Here is a 21682-nt window from a genome sequence, read left to right on the forward strand (position 1 = left end):
TATTTCAATAATTCAACTAGAATATGGTGTAAAAGTTAATGAAAATACGGTACAAATCGCGTCCCGTATTAGTTCAATACGGGACGCAACATTTTTTTCTCAAATAAAGGACAATTCCGTATTTTACGGGACGGGTGGCAACCCTAACCACCACCGTTTGAATGAGTCTGAGCTGAATGAAAAACCACACTGGACAAAATGATAACGCTAGTCTAAGCCAGGTTATTCCGGTGGGAAGCGCTAGCCTGAGTTACGCTGATGCTGCTGGTGTTCAATGCGTTTCCGCAGCCGGAGGACGGAGACGCACAACCAGCCAGAGAAGGTGGTGGCTTTCCAGGTTCCTAAGCAACACAACAGGGTTTGCAGAGTAGCTGGTGCCCAAAGTCAAATAACGTTTGTTAAATGGTCTCTCCAGCTGGTCTCAGTCTCACTCAGACTATCGTCTGTTTTTGTTCCTTCTCTTCTTTATCTGTACCGGTAGTTTTTATTTTCTACAGCATTCACAGAAACTAACAAACAAGAAAACAAGTTATTTACACCTCAACTCCAATCAAATCAGCTAAAATGCTAACAAGAATGAAAGAGGCGGAGCTCTGGCGTACAAACGCAGTGAGAATAAATGGGTTGGGAAGTTTAATCTCGGGACACCGTGATGTTTCCACTGCTCCGGTGTGACGTTGGTGGTGCAACTCCAGCTGAAATTTGCTTTCTCCACAACGTCCCCAACTCCCTCCCCTGGATCAGCACTCCTCCTCTCCCGAGATCGTGGTTTCTGCTCTCCTGCAGTCTCAGTGGGAAGATGCACAACTCATCTGCATTCACAGGTGTCTAATAATCATTTCCCTGCGCTACAATCGCTGATGCTTGTAAAGAGAACTAATTACTACAACTTATATTACTTCATGATAAAAGAATCGTGAAAAGTTGCATCAAATAAAATGAAAAGAGTGAAGGTCACTTGTTTACTAGATATTTTGTTAGAACTTAAATTAAAAATCTTATACAGTCTGAAATGTGCCAAATGTCTTACACTGATTTATCTGACAGGAAATGTATCAGCTGGACATGGCGTCAAATGTGTCGGTGATGATGGTAACAACCTGAGTGGGAGAGGGAGTCGATATTGCTATCCTGATTGTAATCTTAAAAGTCATGTTAAAAATGCTACAATCACAACTTCAAACATATTTCATATACAAGTTTCTTTGATATCAGGACCACCAACATAAAACATTTTTGATAAACCTGCTGCACAAACTATGAACTGAAAATATAAATGCCTTACGTTTCAAATGAGGGGTCGGGGGCTAGTTCAGTTCAGTTCTCATTAATGACATCTTTGGGTTCAACCCGAGGATTATTTTGAGATAGTTAGCATCGGAAATCACATGTTCCTGTTTTGTTTTCCTTTGAAAAAGGAAAACTTGTGAGATTTGCTGACACCCAGACGTAAAACGAAGGAGCTACATCTGGCTAAGTACATACACTACACAAAAGATAAAAACGCTTGAATGACCACTAGGGGCCAAAATGAATCAATCTCCATTTAACTATTGCTAAAATATCTAATTTACAGGAAAATTTAACAAATTTACATCCTGCCACAAAAAACATGTTTGGGGCCCCAAAACTATATTTTGCATCTATTGTTTATGTACTTCAACAGGAAAAGTCAAATAAAGCTACATATTAATGCATAATCAAGGGGTGTTGTTTTTTTGATTGACAGCTGAATTTCAGTCTGACTGCAAGGCCTAGCTGTCATCACTTTATCTACTTAGTGCTTAGCATTTTTAATTAATTTGACATCTCAATTGTGAATAAAGACCAAAGGTGCTCTGATTTCAAAAGATCATATAGCTAGTTGTGCTGTTAGATGTACCAAGAGACCAAGTGTGTTTGGACTTCAAGGCTCCCAAGGAAGAAGACCGTCGAACGAAGCTGAATAGGTTTTCTGCTGGGTTTGATTGCTGATGACCAGCGGGCCTGGGACCGAGGCCGGCCCCAACCAAACTGGGCCCATGCTTTGGCAAGTCGCCTTCACCCCAGCACCATTCAAGGCCAACCTGGAAGGATATGAGTCATGTTTGCAGTCCAACCATTGCTGCTGGCTTTTCTGTCCGAGCCACCAAGCCGGGCAGAGGCTGGCTGTAGCTACATCTGAAACTAGCACAGATTCAATCCCAGAGCATCAGTGGTTGACATGAGCTAAACTCAGGTAGATGGCTTGTGGTACCCAGGTTAAGGTGGCCGTGTTTCATCCGACTGCCCGGATTGGGAAACCACTTTTTGAAGTGCCCGTGCACTGCTCCGGGAGAATTTTTAGATTCAAACTTATCAACTTGTATTTATTTATTTACTTATCTGTTTAAGATGAATAATTCCCATCTTTTAAAAGCAACCGGCTCATTCCCTGGAGTACATCCACTCTCGGAGGAACAGTAGGAGTTTACACCGTAATAATGCCCACATGGCGTCCTTAAATGTTGATTTGTCCAACCTTCACATCAGATCCATAATATATCAGATTTATGACATGGCGCCCAGAAAAGATCCTTTTTAACTTTTACCATACGCGTACGCTGGCGGTTTCTTTTGTCGTGTTGCAGTTTTCCACTAAATCGAGAACACCACGAACCAGTTCAGGCTACAGAATCGGTTGTGACTTGTCCTTTCTACAAATAAATAGATGAGAAACTATTTAAATATGTATGTAAATGTCTTAGATGTGTATCGGCATGTTCAACGGCTAACCCGACATGCGGGACTTGTCTTTATTTAAAGAGTTATGATAGCAATGTCACGGCAGAGGGGGGGTGGGGGGGGAGCACTTCGCTGTCAGAAATGTAACCACGGCAACAATTCACAATGTCAGCCTCCTTCCTGTTTGGGCTGAACAGACAGACAGACATACAGCAGAACTGTGTTCAACCTCACCGGCTGCTCAAACCTTCACACATTCATCATCGCTCAGGTGCTGAAGAAAAACTACATCTGTCAGCGGTGGCAGCAGATTTACTCAATCTGCTGCTGCTGCTGTGAGGTTTCATTTTGAGGGCCAGGCTCTGAGTGAGCCATTATCTTGTTACCTTTCTCTTATATTATTGGATGTTTAATGCCATCCATTCAATCTGGTACACGATGGACATTAAGCCCCTCCCTTAGTTACAGTTGCCAACTCGGAAAACCGGTGTTATTTAGTCTTACGAAGGGCAACTGGTTGTCAAAGAAAAATCATATTTTCAATGGAAAAGAGCTCAGTTAAAGAAGAAAGGCATTATTAAGACATGAAGATGGAAACTTTGACAAAGAAACGTCAGCTGGCTGCTGCTAGAGCGGCGCCTTCCTAGAGTCAACGAACAAATCCACATCAAGGGTCGTGGAGACCAGAGCACGTGAAGTAGTCACATTTGGAGTCGGCGAGGTGCAACTGTGTCCAGAATTCCCCATTTCTGTTTGATGTTTCCAGCCTACAAGACAAAAAACGGATTCAAGAAAAAAAGGTGCGTAAGAAACCACCAACTACCAGGCGACAAACCGGATGATTCACCAGGAACCAGGGCCCTTGGATTTTGGGGGCCCTAAAAAGAGATTTTGTTTCTGGCCTCAAAAAAACAAAAAAAAACACCAAGTGCATATATCGTACCACATACGCTGCTTACAACCGGACAGAGACAAAAAAGTTATTTTGGAATATTTGTGCATTAAATACAAACTGCTAGTGTTTTTTTTTCTATAATTTCCCAGGTGGGATAAATAAAGTATATCTATCTATTATACTGCAGTACTACAGTACTACAGTATAGAGCTGGGTATCGATTCAAATGTCAAGAATCGATTCGATTCCGATTCTTAAGATTCAGAATCGATTATCACCATTTGATGCGATCCGATCCGATCTGATTCGATTCGATATTGATTTGGATTAGTGTTGCCTGGATTATATGAGTGTAAAATAACTATTGAAATAATAATTTCACAATAATTATTGTGAAATAACTAAGAAATAAATAACTCAAATAGGCATTTCAATATCCATTTAAAGTGCAAAAAAAGAAAGAAATTGCAACAGCTCAAGCAGTAAACAAATTATTTTAGCTTGTCTGATTTATTCTGTCACCAGACACACAGCTTGCCATGAAGCACCCGGCATTTTTCAGGTATTTCATGACAAACCGTGTCCGATAACAGAGAAACCAAACAAGCTATAGTAAATATAGATAATATGAACTTCATTGAACTAATATAACATTTAGAAATTTAAGCTGAAATGTCCAGCATTTTCTCTAAAGAAAAGTTCATTTAGTTCAGGAGTTTTCAAAACTACTGGGACTAAAGTTCACCAGGCAAAAATGTAATGATGAAAAAAATTTAAAAAAAATAAATAAATAAAAATAATCGATCTTTAGACATACAAATCGATTTTTAGGAATTAATCGATTAGAAAACAAATCGATTTTTAGGAATTAATATGAGAATCGATTTAGAATCAAAAAATCAATTTTTTCAACACAGGCCTACTACAGTAGTACTGTAGTATTGTACACTGCAGACAAGAGAGACTTGTCTGCACGGTGACAGCAGTATCACCTCGATAAAGACCAGACTGACAAGTTGCAGATTTCTAACCTGCCCATCGGCTTGTGTTGTGATGAAAGTACTCTGCCAAGTTTGAATGGATTATGGAGGGGGGGGTGTTAAGACCATTTCAGATGATCAACAGGGATGAATTAATCTCTTATACTATTAAAAGAAAATGAGCCTCATCTTTGAAGCTCAAAATCAAACTTAAATTGAGCGGTCAAAAGAAACCCAGCTAAAAGAACTTTTTCCTCATTAAAAAAAATAATAATAATCGCGGCTTTAGAAAAGTCTCAATTTTTGTCTATAAACACAGATGTTTGGGGCCCCGGATAGCTCAGTTAGTTGAGCGGATGCACCATATTCAAAGGCCGTCTCTCTCGTGCATGTGGCGCAGGTTCGATTCCTGGCCTGTTGCCCTCTCTTTACCGGAGTTTCTTGTCTAGCCACTTTCAAAATAAAAGACCACTAGAGCCACAAAAGGTTAATTAAAGGAAGAAAAACAAAAAAGGTTTGAGGTTTGAATATTTTCCACAGTAAGAGGCAGCCATGTGGACGAGATAACCTGACAACACTGGAATAACGTAGTCTGATTTCATCATTCTGAACTCTTTAAATCTTCTTATGTACTTAAATGGGTGTTTGGCATTTTGCCGATGATACTTTATTACTTTTACCCAAGTGGGGGTGAGAAACTTCCTCCACTTTTATCTTGGCGTGCAGCTTCACGCATTCATCCGATCTCCCCCCCCGGTGCCGCTCCCAGTTTTAAACTGCATTAAAGCGCCATTGATGTGGTTTTCAACTCCATCCATTTCCATCAGAGATTACTCATCTTTTAACAGATCAAAACAGTGAGTCAGCGTGCAGGCGCATGCCAAGCATACCCTGTTCGTCCAGAAACATACCGGATTAACTCATGTGCCTTGTGAGAGCTTATGTCATCCCCGAAGTAAGTTCTGTGGAGCTTCTAACGCGATCAATAGTCAGGCTAATTCACAGAGCTTCATTAGAGCTTCATTTTTATCATCAACTCAAAAGGAGGATGCCATTGATTTTACACATAAAAACAGGTCAGTTTACTTTAAGTGCTTACTGTAGGAGGAAAGTCTGAGAAATAATCCCTAGTGATGTATTGTGGGTACTTATATTTGAGAACACGTGTCGTAAACTGCAGGAAATAGTTTATCTTCCAGAGACTGAGCAGACACATCAGTACAAAAGTGTTTTCCTTTGCGTTTTTATAGAGGAAGCAAACAGCTCATTTGTCCTGCGGGCTTTTTCTTCTGTACGTGATGACATCACGATGACACAGACCGACATAATAACTAGTGGTTGGTTTGACTCGTCTCAGACAAAAAGGAACAACCGACTCGCGTGCTGCCATTTCTGATCAATCAAACTTCCGGGGCCAATATTGACAACTCTGAATGAAACCTTTAAAAAGTTTCTGGAAAGAAAATGTTGTCAGTGTCAGTTGTCAGTCACTGACACCAAGTGGGCGGTAAGGAGTGATATAATAGTAAGATTTGCATTTAGCCAGAATCGTGATGGCCAGAACATATCTTCTTTTTCCATCCAATTCCTGGGAACTTGCCAATCAAGCTCATCCAATGCCAATTTTCTCCATTAAATTTCATCTGGACGCCATCAGATAGACGTACAACCGATAAGAGAAATGAAACATGACGTGGGCAGCGCTACAGCCAGACTAGTAACAATAAAAAGCACCCAAAATGCTTTTGCAGTAAAAATTTGCTGATTCAATGTGTTTTCACCATTTTGGCTGTTTAGAGTTGTGGTTCTGTGACATTCCCGTGCAGGTTTTTGCATAGAGCCCCCCACTCCCTGCAATTGATTAGGTACATTCTGTACCGGTTGAAATGGTTGTAAATGAGAGGTTTTACAACTATTTCATTATACAGAATTCAGCCAGGCTACGAAAAAAGAAAAAAAACGGAAAAACCACTCGAGTGGCTGTTACAGTTTTTCACAATTGTTTAAATACATTTCCTGATAAACTACCTCACTTTCTCAAAACTCTAAATACAAATTACAAAACTCACACACAAAATGCAAAATCCTACACTTCCTACCCTCAAAACAGTGTTAACTCTTCACTAAATGGTATTTCCTTCTCAAATACCAAACACATACATCATTTGAGTAGACATTTCTAAGCACCAACTGAACACTGATGTGCAGAATGGAAGACACTATTGTATGAATGGAAAACACTATATGAATGAATGAATGCCTCAGTAGAATCATGCTTTTGTATGTTCAGTGTTACACCTTCAGCTGTTGGATGGAATATATCACCATATAGTATTCTTATCTATAGGCTACTCAAATAGAAAACAACACACAATTCTTTACTGTAACAACAAATACGTAATATTTTACAGTATGAGTAGGAATGCTAGAAGAAGTGCAGGGTTGTAGGGGCCAAGGGTGGCATGGTGATGGAGGACGCCGTGGTGATTGAGTCCAGTTTGTATATGAGTCCAATATGTGTATGTATATATATATATATATATATATATATATTTTTCTTCTCATGTAGTTGTTTTGTTTTTTCAAATCTTGCACTATAGTGGTTACATTGTGTTACTGTAAAAGGGTAGACAAAATAAGCTTTGGCTTCAGTCTACACCTTTTGGTCCTTGTTTGATATACATGCAAAAAAAACAACTTTGTATTGACTACTGACTTCTATAACGTGACCAAATAAACATATCAAATCAAATCAATCAAATTGATGGCAGCACACATTGTTATGTTCCCTCCACGTTGGCCAGGGACCTCTGTGATGGCACGCTGGCCGATGACATTCCTCCCTCGGCGCCTTCTTTTTACAAGGTAGAACCCCGCTTCATCAATGAATATGAATTCAATGGCAAATTGCTGATTGCATATTGCACAACAGCATTTGGAGTTTAGAAATGTGATTGACTGTGTGTTCTGTGTGAACAGCAAGAGAGGGAATTCAGGAAGAGTGTGCCAGATATTGGGAATTGTGTGTAGTGTTGTGAGAAATGTGTGGTATGGAATGGGAATTTGAGTTTAGAGCAGTAAATGTGCTTGGAGTTCAGCAGGATTGGTCCAGCCACCTGAAACATGAGTTTCAGGTTGTGCACATTGTGTCTGATGTTCCAATAAATGTGTTTAAACAATTGTGAAAAACTGTAAATTTGTTGACTAATCTAAAAAAAACCCCCACACATTTACAGTACAAACTGCTCTGACTACCAGATGAGTATTTTCCCTGTAAACACAAGTGACCCGTTCAACTGGTCCATTAGATCAGGCAGTTATGAAGAAACTCTTCACGTGTGCCAACATCAGTCGCCTGCAGACCTCGAGACAAACGATGCGCAAATAGTTTCAGGGCGAGTCATCAGACCTCGTTTTACTCGTCTCAATTTCAACACGCTGCACAGTTGAAGCCGGTGGCACGCGTGTATAAGTTCAAACTCCAGACCCACTCTGAAAGACAGGTAGAGGCCTGCGGCTTCGGTTGGACCAGGAGAACGAGCTCATTTGGTTTTTATTATAGACAAAAGTGAAAAAGGAGGAGCATGCAAAGAGGTGGGGGGGGGTGTCTCCGATGGTTCCAGCTCCCGTGACAGGAGTCAGCGGGTTTACGTGAACGTGACAAACAGTCTGGGGCACTTTGTGGATTTGGTTAAGCAAACAGTCATGATTTCTGTCTCTGGGCCTAACGAGAACCGACGTATGAACACACAACAGATGGCAGGATCGTTATCTGGCCGGACAGGTTCACAAACAGAGAGGAAGCACGTCTATACGTCGAGTTAAAGGGGGTGCATTTCAGATATATTTGCAAAAACAATGTATGGTACGAGTTACAAGCCCCGTGTGGGCAGGTGTGCTGTCAATTTCCAACTCTCTGTGCTCTTAAATTTATATTTCACTCAGAAAAAGACATAAATAACATCACCAAGATTGGGAATTGGAGGTTTGTCCCCCACGCTGACTGAAATCACTCCCACAAGATGTTATTTCAACCAACATATTACATAAAAAAGGAGATTTAAAGTGGTATCAGCAGTTTTTTTCTACAGTAAAATACCATTCTGAAAGTAAAAAATCAAAAGCAATAGATCTTATCAGACCAAAGTTGTGTAATTAAAACATCAGCAGTCAGTTTAACACCTGAAAACAACGCAAAACGGCTAAACACGGTGTACAAAGAAACAAAAGCCAGCACAGATGTACAGTATATGTAGAGCAGAAGAGAGGAGCATCAGTCTTCGTTAAGTATGCGACGGCTGTGCGCCGAGGTAACAGCCTCTGATGGATGACACCTTTAAGTTCCCATTATGAGGCGAGCATTACTCATAACTCATAAGCAGCTCGGACGAGGTTTGGAGAGGCGAGCCGTCGGCTCTGTGGAGACAAAAGCTCAGCCTCTTTCGGTCCGCATCGCTGACCATGGGCGCTTCATGAGGAGGGATCAAGAAATGGAAAATGAACGCTCAAACACTTCACCTGTCGTTAAGAGAACTGCTCTGTTTGCAGAGCCGGAGGTCTGGTGGGCCCTCCTCAACGGGGACCAGTCCACACCTCAACTGCCCACCCCCCGTTTTTTTCTGAAGTTAATGGACAGCAGTTTATGTCAGAAGGGATATAATCAGAAGTATTTATTAACAGTAATACTGCAGTTTTCTAAAATAATCAGGTGCTTCGCTGCAAAGAAGCAGCAGACTTGTTCAACTGGTCCTGGCGGAGCCGAACTCGATATACCAGGGGATTTTTGATCATGTGGAGAACAGAACCCTGAATGCGGTCAACCTGGGAATCGCAAACCATCAGATGACAAAGTATGAAGACTGTGATGAAGCTGAATCTGACCACGAGACGGGCAGCGTCATGAGCCAAGTCTGCAGGAAGACCACAGATTTTCATGAAATGAGATTGGACGGAAATTTTTTATCAGAAGAAAAAAATATCTGAATGACATTCCAGATGTATTTGGTGACGGACAGCTGACACCGTTCAGGAAGCATGGTTACCGTACACATGTTCAGATTCAGCTCCATCGCAGTCCTCCAGGTTTTCAAACCTTATTGTACAGAGAGCCAGAAACTACCGTATTTCCACTAAAACTACTGTGCGCTACAACGTCAAATGAGAAACGAGTTTGCTGATGGCGTGGGGCTGAGGAGGCTTGTCTCTGTGAGAGAGAAGGTGAGGATAAAATAAATAAAATGTGACAAAAGACTGGATCAGTTACGAGCAAATCAATCTGCTGAATCTGATTCTAAATTAGACCAATAGTGAATAACAGTCGTGAAGAAAATACTCACTTTTTGAGAGGCATAGTGAAATTATTGTACACTTCCTATTATTGATCATACACTTCCAACGATTGATCATACACTTCCATCCATTGATCGTACACTTCCATCCATTGATCATACACTTCCAACTATTGATCATACACTTCCATCCATTGATCATACACTTCCAACTATTGATTGTACACTTCCAACCATTGATCGTAAACTTCCATCACTTGATCATACACTTCCATCCATTGATCGCAAACTTCCAACTATTGATTGTACACTTCCAACCATTGATCGTACACTTCCAACTATTGATCGTACACTTCCAACCATTGATCGTACACTTCCAACCATTGATCGTACACTTCAAACTATTGACCGCGCACTTCCTATTATTGATTGTACACTTCCAACCATTGATCGCACACTTCCAACCATTGATCGTACACTTCCAATCATTGATCGTACACTTCCAATCATTGATCGTACACTTCCAACCATTGATTCATACACTTCCAACCATTGATCGTACACTTCAAACTATTGACCGCACACTTCCTATTATTGATCGTACACTTCCAACCATTGATCGTACACTTCCAATCATTGATCGTACACTTCCAACCATTGATCGTACACTTCCAACCATTGATCGTACACTTCCAACCATTGATCGTACACTTCCAACTATTGACTGCACACTTCCTATTATTGATCGTACACTTCCATTCATTGATCATACACTTCCAACTATTGATTGTACACTTCCATCCATTGATCGCAAACTTCCAATTATTGATCATATACTTCAAACTATTGACCGCACACTTCCTATTATTGATTGTACACTTCCAACCATTGATCGCACACTTCCAACCATTGATCGTACACTTCCAATCATTGATCGTACACTTCCAACCATTGATTCATACACTTCCAACCATTGATCGTACACTTCAAACTATTGACCGCACACTTCCTATTATTGATCGTACACTTCCAACCATTGATCGTACACTTCCAATCATTGATCGTACACTTCCAACCATTGATCGTACACTTCCAACCATTGATCGTACACTTCCAACCATTGATCGTACACTTCCAACCATTGATCGTACACTTCCAACTATTGACCGCACACTTCCTATTATTGATCGTACACTTCCATTCATTGATTGCACACTATAACTATTGACCGTACATGTCCTATTATTGATCGGACTACAAACATGGGTACAGTCACACCGCAGCTTTCAATGCTTAACCCTGATTTTTTTTTGCCAAGATCCTATTTTTCTTTTTGCTGTGGTTGTTCACATTGGTACTTTAAACGTGTCTTATGTTATACCAGCCGTCGTTGTGAACATTTTTTGTTTTGAAGTGACCCTCATGAGCAGTAAGGGCACTGGAGAACCAGAGGAACCCCAAAGAAAATCCCGGCCCCCAGGAGGACTACAGCTCCAAACCAGAATATAAACGACGCACTCCCAGAAATCAAGGGACATAAAGACGTCATCACGGCCTCTAAAATAACTATTTGAATTTTTCTTCCATACGCTGACAATCAATCCTCCAAGTGATTAATCACAACAACAGAGACCATATGGATTCCTGACAAAGCCCTGGCAGCAGCTTCACGTGGACAGGTGGGCATGTTGGGCAGAGAGAATGATAATGAGAACAAAACAGGATTTATCGAGCTGATCGAGGGCAGACGGCGGTAAACTGGCTCCTCCCCTCCTCCATCAGCCGCTCTGCTCCACCACCTCTCCTCTCCAGCGAGTTGAAGGTTAATGATGACGGGATGCAGCAGAAGAATACAGATCAGAGACGTGCATGGATGTGGAAACACGGATGAACCGTCTTGCAGAGATTTGGAGCTCATTTAAATTACTTAACCTTTAACAATAATTTTTTTTTCCTCGTTATTGTCGGTAAAAGAACAACAAAAAAAGGTTCCAATGTTTATTTGTTCGTAACTGTCAGAAACTTTTCCAAACACACCTCAAAACTGCACGTGTGTGTCTTCATCCACTGGAAATAGTCCTGTTTTAGTCTGTTTTTTATAAAGTTGAAGCTTGACTAATAGGAGCATAAGATGGATAGTGTGTGTTGACTGGGCCTCTTCCATCCATGTGGAAGCAGAAATGACCTGGAAAATCCGGCAGTTTTCCAAGACCTGAACCAGCAGCAGGAACCGGCAGCAGGAACCTACAGTGACTGTGCTACAGCAGACCAACTAATTATATGCAAGTATGCGCAACGTGGTGTAAAACCATTCTTCATAATGGCAGGTTTTGCCAATAGCCCAGCTTGAAGCATGCGCCCGACGGCGCTCCGATAATAATTGATCTTCCCGTGCAGAAGCAAATCTAGGCACTACGCATGCACCATTAACGCTGGCCAGCGAGCTAAAGGGCCGAGCGAGGTCATCCCTCGGCACACTTTCAGAGCCTTGCATCATTTAGCAGGTGTCCGCTGATTCATCGATTCTTCATAAAATTGCAGATGAGGCAGTAATGGGTGCACGCTGATGGCCCGAGGTGTCGCGTAAACATCAGTGCAGATGCAGGAGCCGCTCGTTGGTGCTTCAATTCACAACAGCATCAGTTAGCACAACAGTTAGCTCTTCATACTAGAAAGTCAAGGACGTGACCTTCGAAGGGATAAATGAACAATGATAATCTTAAATCACTTTTATTTCCTGATTTTAATTCGTTAACTTCTGTTTATCCGGGTTCGGATCCTAAAGGCAAGAGACCGAGAACCCTCAATGCCCCATCTCCAGTCACCTCCTCCAGTTCCTCCTGGAAGACACCAAGATGTTCCACGACCAGCAGAGAGGCGTCCTTGTCCTACATCCCCTCCCAGCTGGACATGCCTGACGCACCTCCCAAAGAAAGCGCCAAGGAGGAATCCTGATCGGATTCCCGACACATCTCTCCAGGCTCCTCTCAGTGTGGAAGAGCAATGACTCAACTCTGAGTCCCTCCAAGATGATTAAACTTCTCAGCCTCTCTGCAAGGGAGAGTCCTGCCGCCCTGCAGAGGAAACCCATTTTGGCCACTAGCATTCATGAACTCGCTCTTTCGGTCACTACACAGAGTTCATGACCAGTGATGAAGAAACGTAGATTGATGGAGTCTTGCCTTTTGCTCGCTCTTCACCACAACAGACCAGTGAGGAGTTCACATTGCTGTCTTGATGGACGTGACAGACGTCAGAACAGACAAGACAAAGTAAAGCGCTTGCTATCCCATGTCCAGACAAAGGTTACCGGTCTCCACCCTGGAGCCAGGCCTGGATGGCGGACATGCTGGCAAGTCCTGGGGGTCTCGACCCATGAAGTACAGCCGGGCTCACCCCCAGACGAGCCACATGAGTTTGTCGTTTCCCTAACTGGCTCTTGGGACATGGAAAAACGGTTTTTATTCTTACAATATTAGGTATAGTTGAGTTATTTTAAAATTTGTCTTTTTCTTTTTTACCTTTTTGTGCAAACATTTTTCTTATATTAAAAATTATAATTATTTGTTTGGATTTATTCATTTGGATCCCCGTGCTAGAGTATAATTATGTTTAAAAATATATTTGTGTTGACATGGGTCATTGGAAAGCAAGTTGTTCACACAAAAACAAATCGAGAGCCAACGTTTCAACTTCCAGGCTGAAACCAAACATGTGGTGCAGTTCCTCGATTGGCCACTAGAGGCCAACACAAAATAAACGAGTTAATCTCCATTAACCCACATGTTAAAATGTTCAACATTACAGCAACCGCCCCCCCCCCCCCCCAAAAAAAAAAAAGTTGGTCTCCATAAACAGATGCCTGGCACAGCTAAAAGGGCTAAAATAGATGAGGGAAAATAAAGTCCCACACAGCCTTCCAGGCCAGGGGCCTCATTTATAAAGCTTGCGTGCGCACAAAACAGGGCTTGAAAAATGTGCATGCCAACTTCTACGCAAAGGTTGGGATTTAAAAAAAAAACGTAACCAGAAAATGTGCGTATCTCTACGCAAACTTTGATCCTAGCGCACAAACATTTTGAATATATTGGGAACTGGCAACGCAGACGGTGAGGTGGTGAAATGAAGCCAGATTCATGTCATACTTTTAATATCATCACATATCAGACTTATAATATAATAGCGCTGATCGTGTCCCTCTGTGTTTGAAGCACAGCGTCAGTCAGGACACGACCACTTCCAGGTGCGCCATGCGCTTGTTTCTGGTGCTGCTGCAGCCGCGGTGCAGGACACGCTGTGCCGGGGACCTCCTCATCACCCACCGCTTCCAACTGGAGAGTGACTGAGGACATAACAAATAAGTGCCGGGCCACTCTCCTCTTGGCCTCCACCTTCAAATCACACCACTTCTATTTTATTTCTGCCACAGATCTGTCCGTGGCACTCACGGCGTGTACAGCGCAGCAACGACGTGCTGCTACTCACTCACTTTCTTTTTGTTAGTGATGCCACTACTGTGACCACCAAATAATGTCGTTTTCCTGGCCTCCACCTCATCCACAACATCTCGATCTCGGTCTCCGTGAAGTTTAGTGGCACGGTGGCCTGGCTCGACGCGTCTCATTCATCCTGACGCACAGTAGAAACAGGCTGCAGGCAAGCGCTGCGCATGCTCAGCAGGCTCATTCATATGCAAATAGAGTAATCAAGTACTTTGCATTGACCATTCATGGTATAAAGTGGGCGTGTAGAGGGCGGGATATGAGGCGAATTCATGTGCGCAACCTTCCAGTTGGACTGTGATTTATAAAGAGAACATTGCGTGCAGATGTGCATGCACACGGTTTTATAAATCAGGATTTTTTTGAGCGCACGCCATTTTCGGCTTTTGAGCGCACGTACACTTTTAGGATGAATCCTACAACAAAAAGAACACTCTTTGATAAATGAGGCCCCAGCCCATTTCGCCCATTCGTAACAACGACGACTCGCCAATTTGCTCCTGGACCAGCATCCGGTCTATACTCAGAAAACAACTCCAGGAGGAGAGTCAAACTCGTACGCCGACATTGTTGAGGCCACAAATATTCGAACAGGCCTCATTTCAAAGTCAAAAAGCCCATTTTGTGATACCACATATCCTTTTTCTAAAGTTAATAATCACAGCAGACTTACTGTGCACTTGCTGAATCTTACCCAAGGTGTAACTTTTACATAGCGTGTCTTTAAACCAGGGGTCACCAATCCTGGTCCTCGAGGGCCAGTGTCCTGCATGTTTTAGAGTTTTCTCTGCTTTAACGCACCTGATTCTAATTAATCATCGTCATCAACTTGTCATTGAGGTCTGCACAATTCTCTTAAGGACACAGTCACTTTTATCACAGTGCAATGAAGCAGCGAAACATGTAAAACATGCAGGACACCGGCCCTCGAGGACCAGGATTGGTGACTCCTGCTTTAAACTGTAAATCTTACAAATAGCACCTTTAAAGGGGACCTATTATGGCATCTAATACCTATTTTAAACAGGCCTTGAATGTCTTAAAAACAAGCTTGTGATTGTTTTTGCTAAATAAATTAGCTTCATTCAGCCTCTGAGCCATGTCTTTATCTTCCCATTCTCTAACCTCATTCTCTATGCAGGATTCTGGGTGGGCGGGGCTATGATGATGAGGCTCTGTGCTGATTGGCTGCCTGAATGACAAGATACACCGCTACGAAAAAATGGCGGAAGCTCCGGCCGGTGGAGTTAGTTGTGGGCGTGGTTTCACGCATCGCTCCCGTCGTGACGTCACGACAGGAGCAGAATCTGAACGGCTCGTAGAAGCCACATCACACTGGTAGGCTCATCCGGGCGGCTGTACAGACACTAAAGAATTCGGTTGCTTTCCTCCTTCTCTGAGTTGGCAGGCTGAGGGGAGACCACTTTATATATGTTAAATCAAGAAAAAACGCATTTTTCATAAAAGGTCCCCTTTAAATCATTTTTAAAAAGTAAATTTACCAAGATTTACTGCCAGTTTCTCACAATTGTGATTTGAGTGCTGCTTAAGTACACTAATATAAAATATTATTGGTCTTTGTTGGACATAAAAATTAAAAAAGGCACAGTTTTAAGGTTTTTTCCATCACGGCCTCACTCTTACCTGCAAATTAATCATTATTATGAACAAATCTTTAATAATAGCGCTAATTCCATCATTTTCATTGCCTTTTAGTTGTCTTGTAGCAGGTGAATACAAACGGGGAATGCGGCAGGAGGAATTCCTATTTTCCAGTCAACGAGTATTGATTACCAGCAGCACTAACGCTTCACCAACCTCTAACCCAGTGCAGCTGAAGCAGATGGAGGCGAATCAGCGGGGATCAGTGGAGGACAGGAGCGCTCGGGGACAACCTTGACCTGCTGTGGAGTGCAAGCAGCTTAGATGTGACCTAATAGCCGAGTGACACGGGTAGAAAACACATTACAGCACATGTTTTCTCTGCACGTATGGACCCTGCATGCTTCCCAGCGCTGATAAATATAATTCTGTTTACATCTCGAACTTTTTCCCCTCTGAAATAAGCACTTGTAGTGCACGTGTAGTCGCTGCAGCCTATACTTCTGCTCAAACCTGTAATTTAGATCAAAGCTGCAGTCTATACACTGATGTGTGTGAAATTCGGCACGTTGCGTTGGCAGTGAAACCATCAGGGTCCGGGAGGCTGCCGGAGGACTTTCAGACATTTTTATAAAAGAGCAGGTGGACCACTCAGGCTGATCCACACAAATGACGGACTCAACACCCACACAGCAATGAGTAAATGTTGTGAAATAGTCTATTTTGAGGTTACAGCGAGCCTTTGAGAGCGACTGAGCAGCTTTACGTTAAACTTTGTATGACCAAACAGCAGCAGACGCGAAACGAACAGAATGCACAACCGACGCCCCCTCAACTTATGACAATTATTTTATGCATTTGCAGAGTAAATATTTTGATATATTAACATCTTTGTTGTGAATCAGCAGCTAAAGTTATTACAATTACCTTTACTGAAAACATTACATTTTAGAGAAAGATTCCCAAATGTTGGCAAAACAATACTTTGAAATGGCAAATAAACTAAACGGCAAATTAATTACTGAATAATCTCTTTGTAAAAGACAATAGCCAAGGATGCCCAGAGCTACTGAAAGAAAATTAAGAATTTCCATTTTTTACAACCTTTATAGTCGGTATTATTTAACTCGGAAAAGACGGAAGTTTACACCGAACTGCTGCAACTAACTGTCCATAAGTCCACGTCACGTCTGGGAAGTTGTTGACCAATATCAGCCAAAACTTAAGGATGTCTCGAGCTATTTTTGATGACTGATGCTAGACGACAGCTCCCCTCGGTTAAATCTAACGTTTATAAAATAATAAGCGGAGCAGATTCCGCAATCATGGATGAGACGAGTGACCCGGAGGCGTTTCCATTAGTTCTACAAAATCTGCGTGTAAGTGTAGATTTTTATTTGCAATTCCAATTTCAGTATTTCAGAAGTAAAAAAAAAAATCTTTTTAAAAACAATAATTTGCATTAAAGGCAGGGTAAGTGACATCTGTTTGAAACAAAAACACAATGCTAGCTCTTCCCTCCAGTGCAGCGAGAAATATGCTCCATCATGAATTAATTTTGTATATTAATATTTTCATAGAATTTTTTTTTATTGTTTTTTAAAATAAAAACTGCAAAATGTCTCCTGTTGTACAGTTTGGCTTCATAGTATAAAATAAAATCCTGGATCTCCTAGGACAAAAAATGTTAAATATCACTGAAATAACCCAACTTGTTTTATTGATTATTCCGTTTATAGTTGACAGTACGATTAAAGAAGTGGAAAACCTCTTCCAGCTCGCTGCCCACTAACATGACCACAAGCTCCCTGCACCGGCTGCCCTCCAGCCTGTCCTGCTAGTGCAAGGGGGAAAAAAAAGGAAAACGAAACACTGCTGACTGTATCTCTGCACTGATTAACAGTGAGGGTTTGTTGTGGGGCGCGAGGGTCTGAGGCACATGTGTGCCAGCTCATTTCCTCAAGGTCTGCTGTGAGAAAACCTTCCTCCTCCGGTGCAGCCCACACGTGGGGAGATTACATCTTTTATTTATCACTTCTTGGCTCCATTTTCCCAGCAAATTCCAAGCTGGAACGCAATCAGCCAAGAAACCCTCCCTGTGGGTGTGTGTGTGTGTGGGGAGGGGTGCTACTGTTATTCCTTGCTGTAAAAACTCAGATGAAGTTTCTCCCTCAGAGAGACATTTACTAGTATCTGGGAATATTAGGCCTCTTATTTTGGCAGGAAAGCGTGTTGTGTATTCACAAATACACAAAACCCATGTGAACCTTCTCCTTTTGAAAGAGGAGGAGGAGGAGATGGAGGGGGGATCCAAGCATTCAGATTGCATTACAATTCAAATTAAGCATGCGGAGTAATGGGATTACGGTCCTCAGTGGGAGGGTGTCCCGAGTCTGGCTGCAGACCGAGCTCCCTCTTCATCATGGTGTGAGCCTCCTGCATCCAGCTCCACGTCTGCCTCCCTGACTGGAAATGAACCGCCATGAATCATAACCCACTTAAAAACGACCCACCGAGCCAAAAACAAGAGGAAGAAAAAAGAAACTAACCTCTTCTACTTCACAAGGGAGTGAAAAGGAGGTGAAAAGAGGCTTGAAGGACACAAATGAACATGAAAATGGGAGCAAAGTGCCAAACTCACAATAGGACGGTGGGGAAATTAAAATGTCAAAGAGGGTCATGATCTTCTAAAGCATAAACGCTGATGGACAAATGCTGCTGAGCAGAAGCACACAGGTGCCTGGTCCTGTTTAGCACACTTAGATGTGATATGATAACCCCGAGGGTTTGTTCTCGTTTTAGCTTTTTAGGAAACAAAAATGTAACTTCAGCACTATTAAAACACCACACACTTCCCTAGATCCCAAGTATAACAGCAGTAGTGCATATTTGTTGGCGTTTATCAGCTTCTCTCTGCTGATGAATCTTCAGTCATGTTAAACCACATATCAACTGCAGCACAGAACAAGTCATTCAAATGAGTCAGAGACCAAACCCTGTGTACTTCCCTTATTACTCAATGTTTTTATGTAATAATCTAAAACGGATTTAAAAAAAGGTCATACTGTGCGTTTTTTTTGTTTGTTGTTTGTTTGTTTTTTCCCACTTATTTTATTTTGCATGTACCATACTCATGTACTGACAGCACTGTAACATTCAACTATTTAACTATTTATTACTATTTATCATGTTTTACAGCAGATACAACATAGCACTACAGCACTTTAGTTCACAAACCATCCATTTCCCCAGCACGGGTTTTATCGTCATTTTTATTGTGAATGCATATGCCATGTTATGTGTGCTATATTGTTGACTTTTTGTGATTATTATTATAATTGTTGTTGTTATTATGACTTTTGCTGATTACATCTGGCAGGGGGACTACCGATGTAAATCAGCCTATGGCTGCAATCTGGGTGCATCTACATTTTATTTTTTTATTAAAAGAAAATGTTGCCTGATGTACACTGTCCCTACCAAAATAAATACATTTAATTGAATTGAATTGTTTTGGGTCCCTGAGAGCTGTCACAATGTCACATTTAAAAGCAAAAATGAAACTTTAAAGCCGCTACGTGCTGTTAATGTGCTCTACTTTGATGTTTTGTGTCTCAAACCAGCTGTAAACTGTAAAACAAGGTTATGTCTCCTAATTCTGATAAAGTTTCACAATGAGTTATCAGCTGCTGCTTGGTGGAAAATGTGGGGATTCCTCTCTTGTTTAAGAAACAGCTTGATTTTCCACTAAGGTAAAGCATTTCATGGCTTCTTTTGTTTTTTTTCCTCCTCCTTACCCAAACTAAACAGGATTTAAATGCCCCAGTGACACATTCCCCAACAGCAGATTTAAAGCCCCTATGGAGTCACTGTGTGAGTCTAATGTCCTTTGTTATCAAACCACGACACTTTATCTGCCTGTGTTCATCATGACATTACTCGTTTTTTTGCTTTCAAGACTAGGGTGTGTGAATGTTTTAAATCTCCACTTACCAACTTGCAGCACGTTGTCCACGCAGTCGCTCTCCAGCAGAGCGACTCCGCGGCGGAAGGGCAGCCGCGGCGGGTCTGCGCTGTCCCGGCTGCTGTCCCCGCTGCTGCCCGCCTCCTCCTCGGCGCCCACGCTGAACGAGGAGTACATGCAGATCTCCCGTTCACTCCTCGGAAACGACCAGTACACGATCCGTCTCTGGACGGGCTCCGGGATCCGCTCGAAGCGCTCCTCCACCCTCTGAAACGGCCACTTCTCCGCGACTCTCCTCGCAGCGATGTCCAGGAGAGACTCGGGGCTCCTGCGGCGGCTCGCCTCGCCCTGCCCGACGGCGGGCCGCGGGCCCTGCCGGCACGGCGCGCCGGAGCCCGGTCTGCAGCAGAGCCGCTTGGCCGGGGGCTGCTGTACGAGCTGTGCCATGATAACCCCGCTGTGAACGCAGCTCATGGAGGAGAGGAAGCTGCGCCTCGGTCAGACTGGCAGCCGCGGCTGGAGCGGGGGGCGGGGCTTAGCGGAGAGGGGGCGGGGCTTAACATGCCCCGCCCCTTTGTTGACAAATGACGGGGGGCGTGGCCTGCTGGCCCCGCAGTAAAAACCTAAAGCCTGATTTATGGTTCCGCGTTAAATCGACGCAGAACCCTGGAGAGAGACTGAGGTTTCATCTACACAGTCTTGGATTAGGGAGATGCAAGGGCGTAGGTTTGGTCTCAACGTTGGTAGGGACGATATACCAGCATAACCTGCATGTACTTTTTGCTGGGGACGGTACATTAATAAGACCAAACAGATTGGGTGAACGGGGGTCAGGGCTACATTTGTCACGAATATGAACCTAATTAATTGATAGGCTAAATGATCAATGCAAAATAAATCTGTATTGACTTATACTAACTTTCATGTGTATTGGTTCACCTGATACACGGTTCAATTCAAACCTTTGTTTTCAAAAACTACTAAAGAAACATTTTGAAAACTTCCAGAATATTCCAGGATGCAATTTAAATTGCAATATTTGAACATAACTTAAATTATATTAACATACACAATAAATACAAACTTATTAATAATCTCTTAACTACTACTTAACCTATATATGGAACTACATGTTAGCCTACATTGTCCTTCACCACAAGAGTAATACATTGCTTTAAAATAATTAACTTAATAACTGTAGGGTCAATTTTATCCTTACAACATTTGGGAAGACAATCTAAATTACCTATATATCTGAACTCATTATATAATGCAAATAAGGTTGCTTAAAAGTTGGTGGGGACAATTTGAGCCTCCTGAAAAGTTGGTAGTGTTATGTCCCCACCGTCCCTATGCAAACCTACACCCTTGATCTACACAGTCTTGGATTAGGGAGATGGCAATGTGTATTACGTTGGAAAAGCTGATTTATGTGATTAGAGGTAAAGCACAAGAATTTGAAGAAATATGAACACCTTTAATGGACTTTCTCAAGCAACAATAGAATATATATGTCTGTAGAACAAGTGTGACAATCTTAGTTTGTTTGTGAGGCTATTGAGTGTGACATTTTTTTCTTTTAGTTTTTTTTTTTCATTTATTTTTTTTTATTTTTTTTATTTTTCTGTCTTGTTTTGTTTTTGTCTGTATGGACACAGCAGGACCTGCTTACATTTTGTTGGATAATAAATATGATACTTGCTGATTGTTTTGCTTTTTTGTACATTTATATTGAAATTTAATAAAAA

The 21682-nt window shown here is 42.1% G+C and overlaps 1 protein-coding gene across 1 annotated transcript in view; it reads right to left on the reverse strand.

The window, feature by feature from the left end:
• zswim6 (zinc finger, SWIM-type containing 6) overlaps positions 1–20398 on the reverse strand; it is a 72569-nt gene extending 52171 nt beyond the window's left edge. The window contains exon 1 of the mRNA XM_061733859.1: positions 19964–20398. Within this exon, the coding sequence (XP_061589843.1) occupies positions 19964–20381 (418 nt within the window). The 5' untranslated portion in view covers positions 20382–20398. The remainder of the gene's footprint in view (positions 1–19963) is intronic.
• Positions 20399–21682: the final 1284 nt, after the last annotated feature.

The sequence above is a fragment of the Cololabis saira genome, chromosome 11 (genome assembly GCF_033807715.1).
Source record: "Cololabis saira isolate AMF1-May2022 chromosome 11, fColSai1.1, whole genome shotgun sequence".
Classification (NCBI taxonomy): domain Eukaryota; kingdom Metazoa; phylum Chordata; class Actinopteri; order Beloniformes; family Belonidae; genus Cololabis; species Cololabis saira.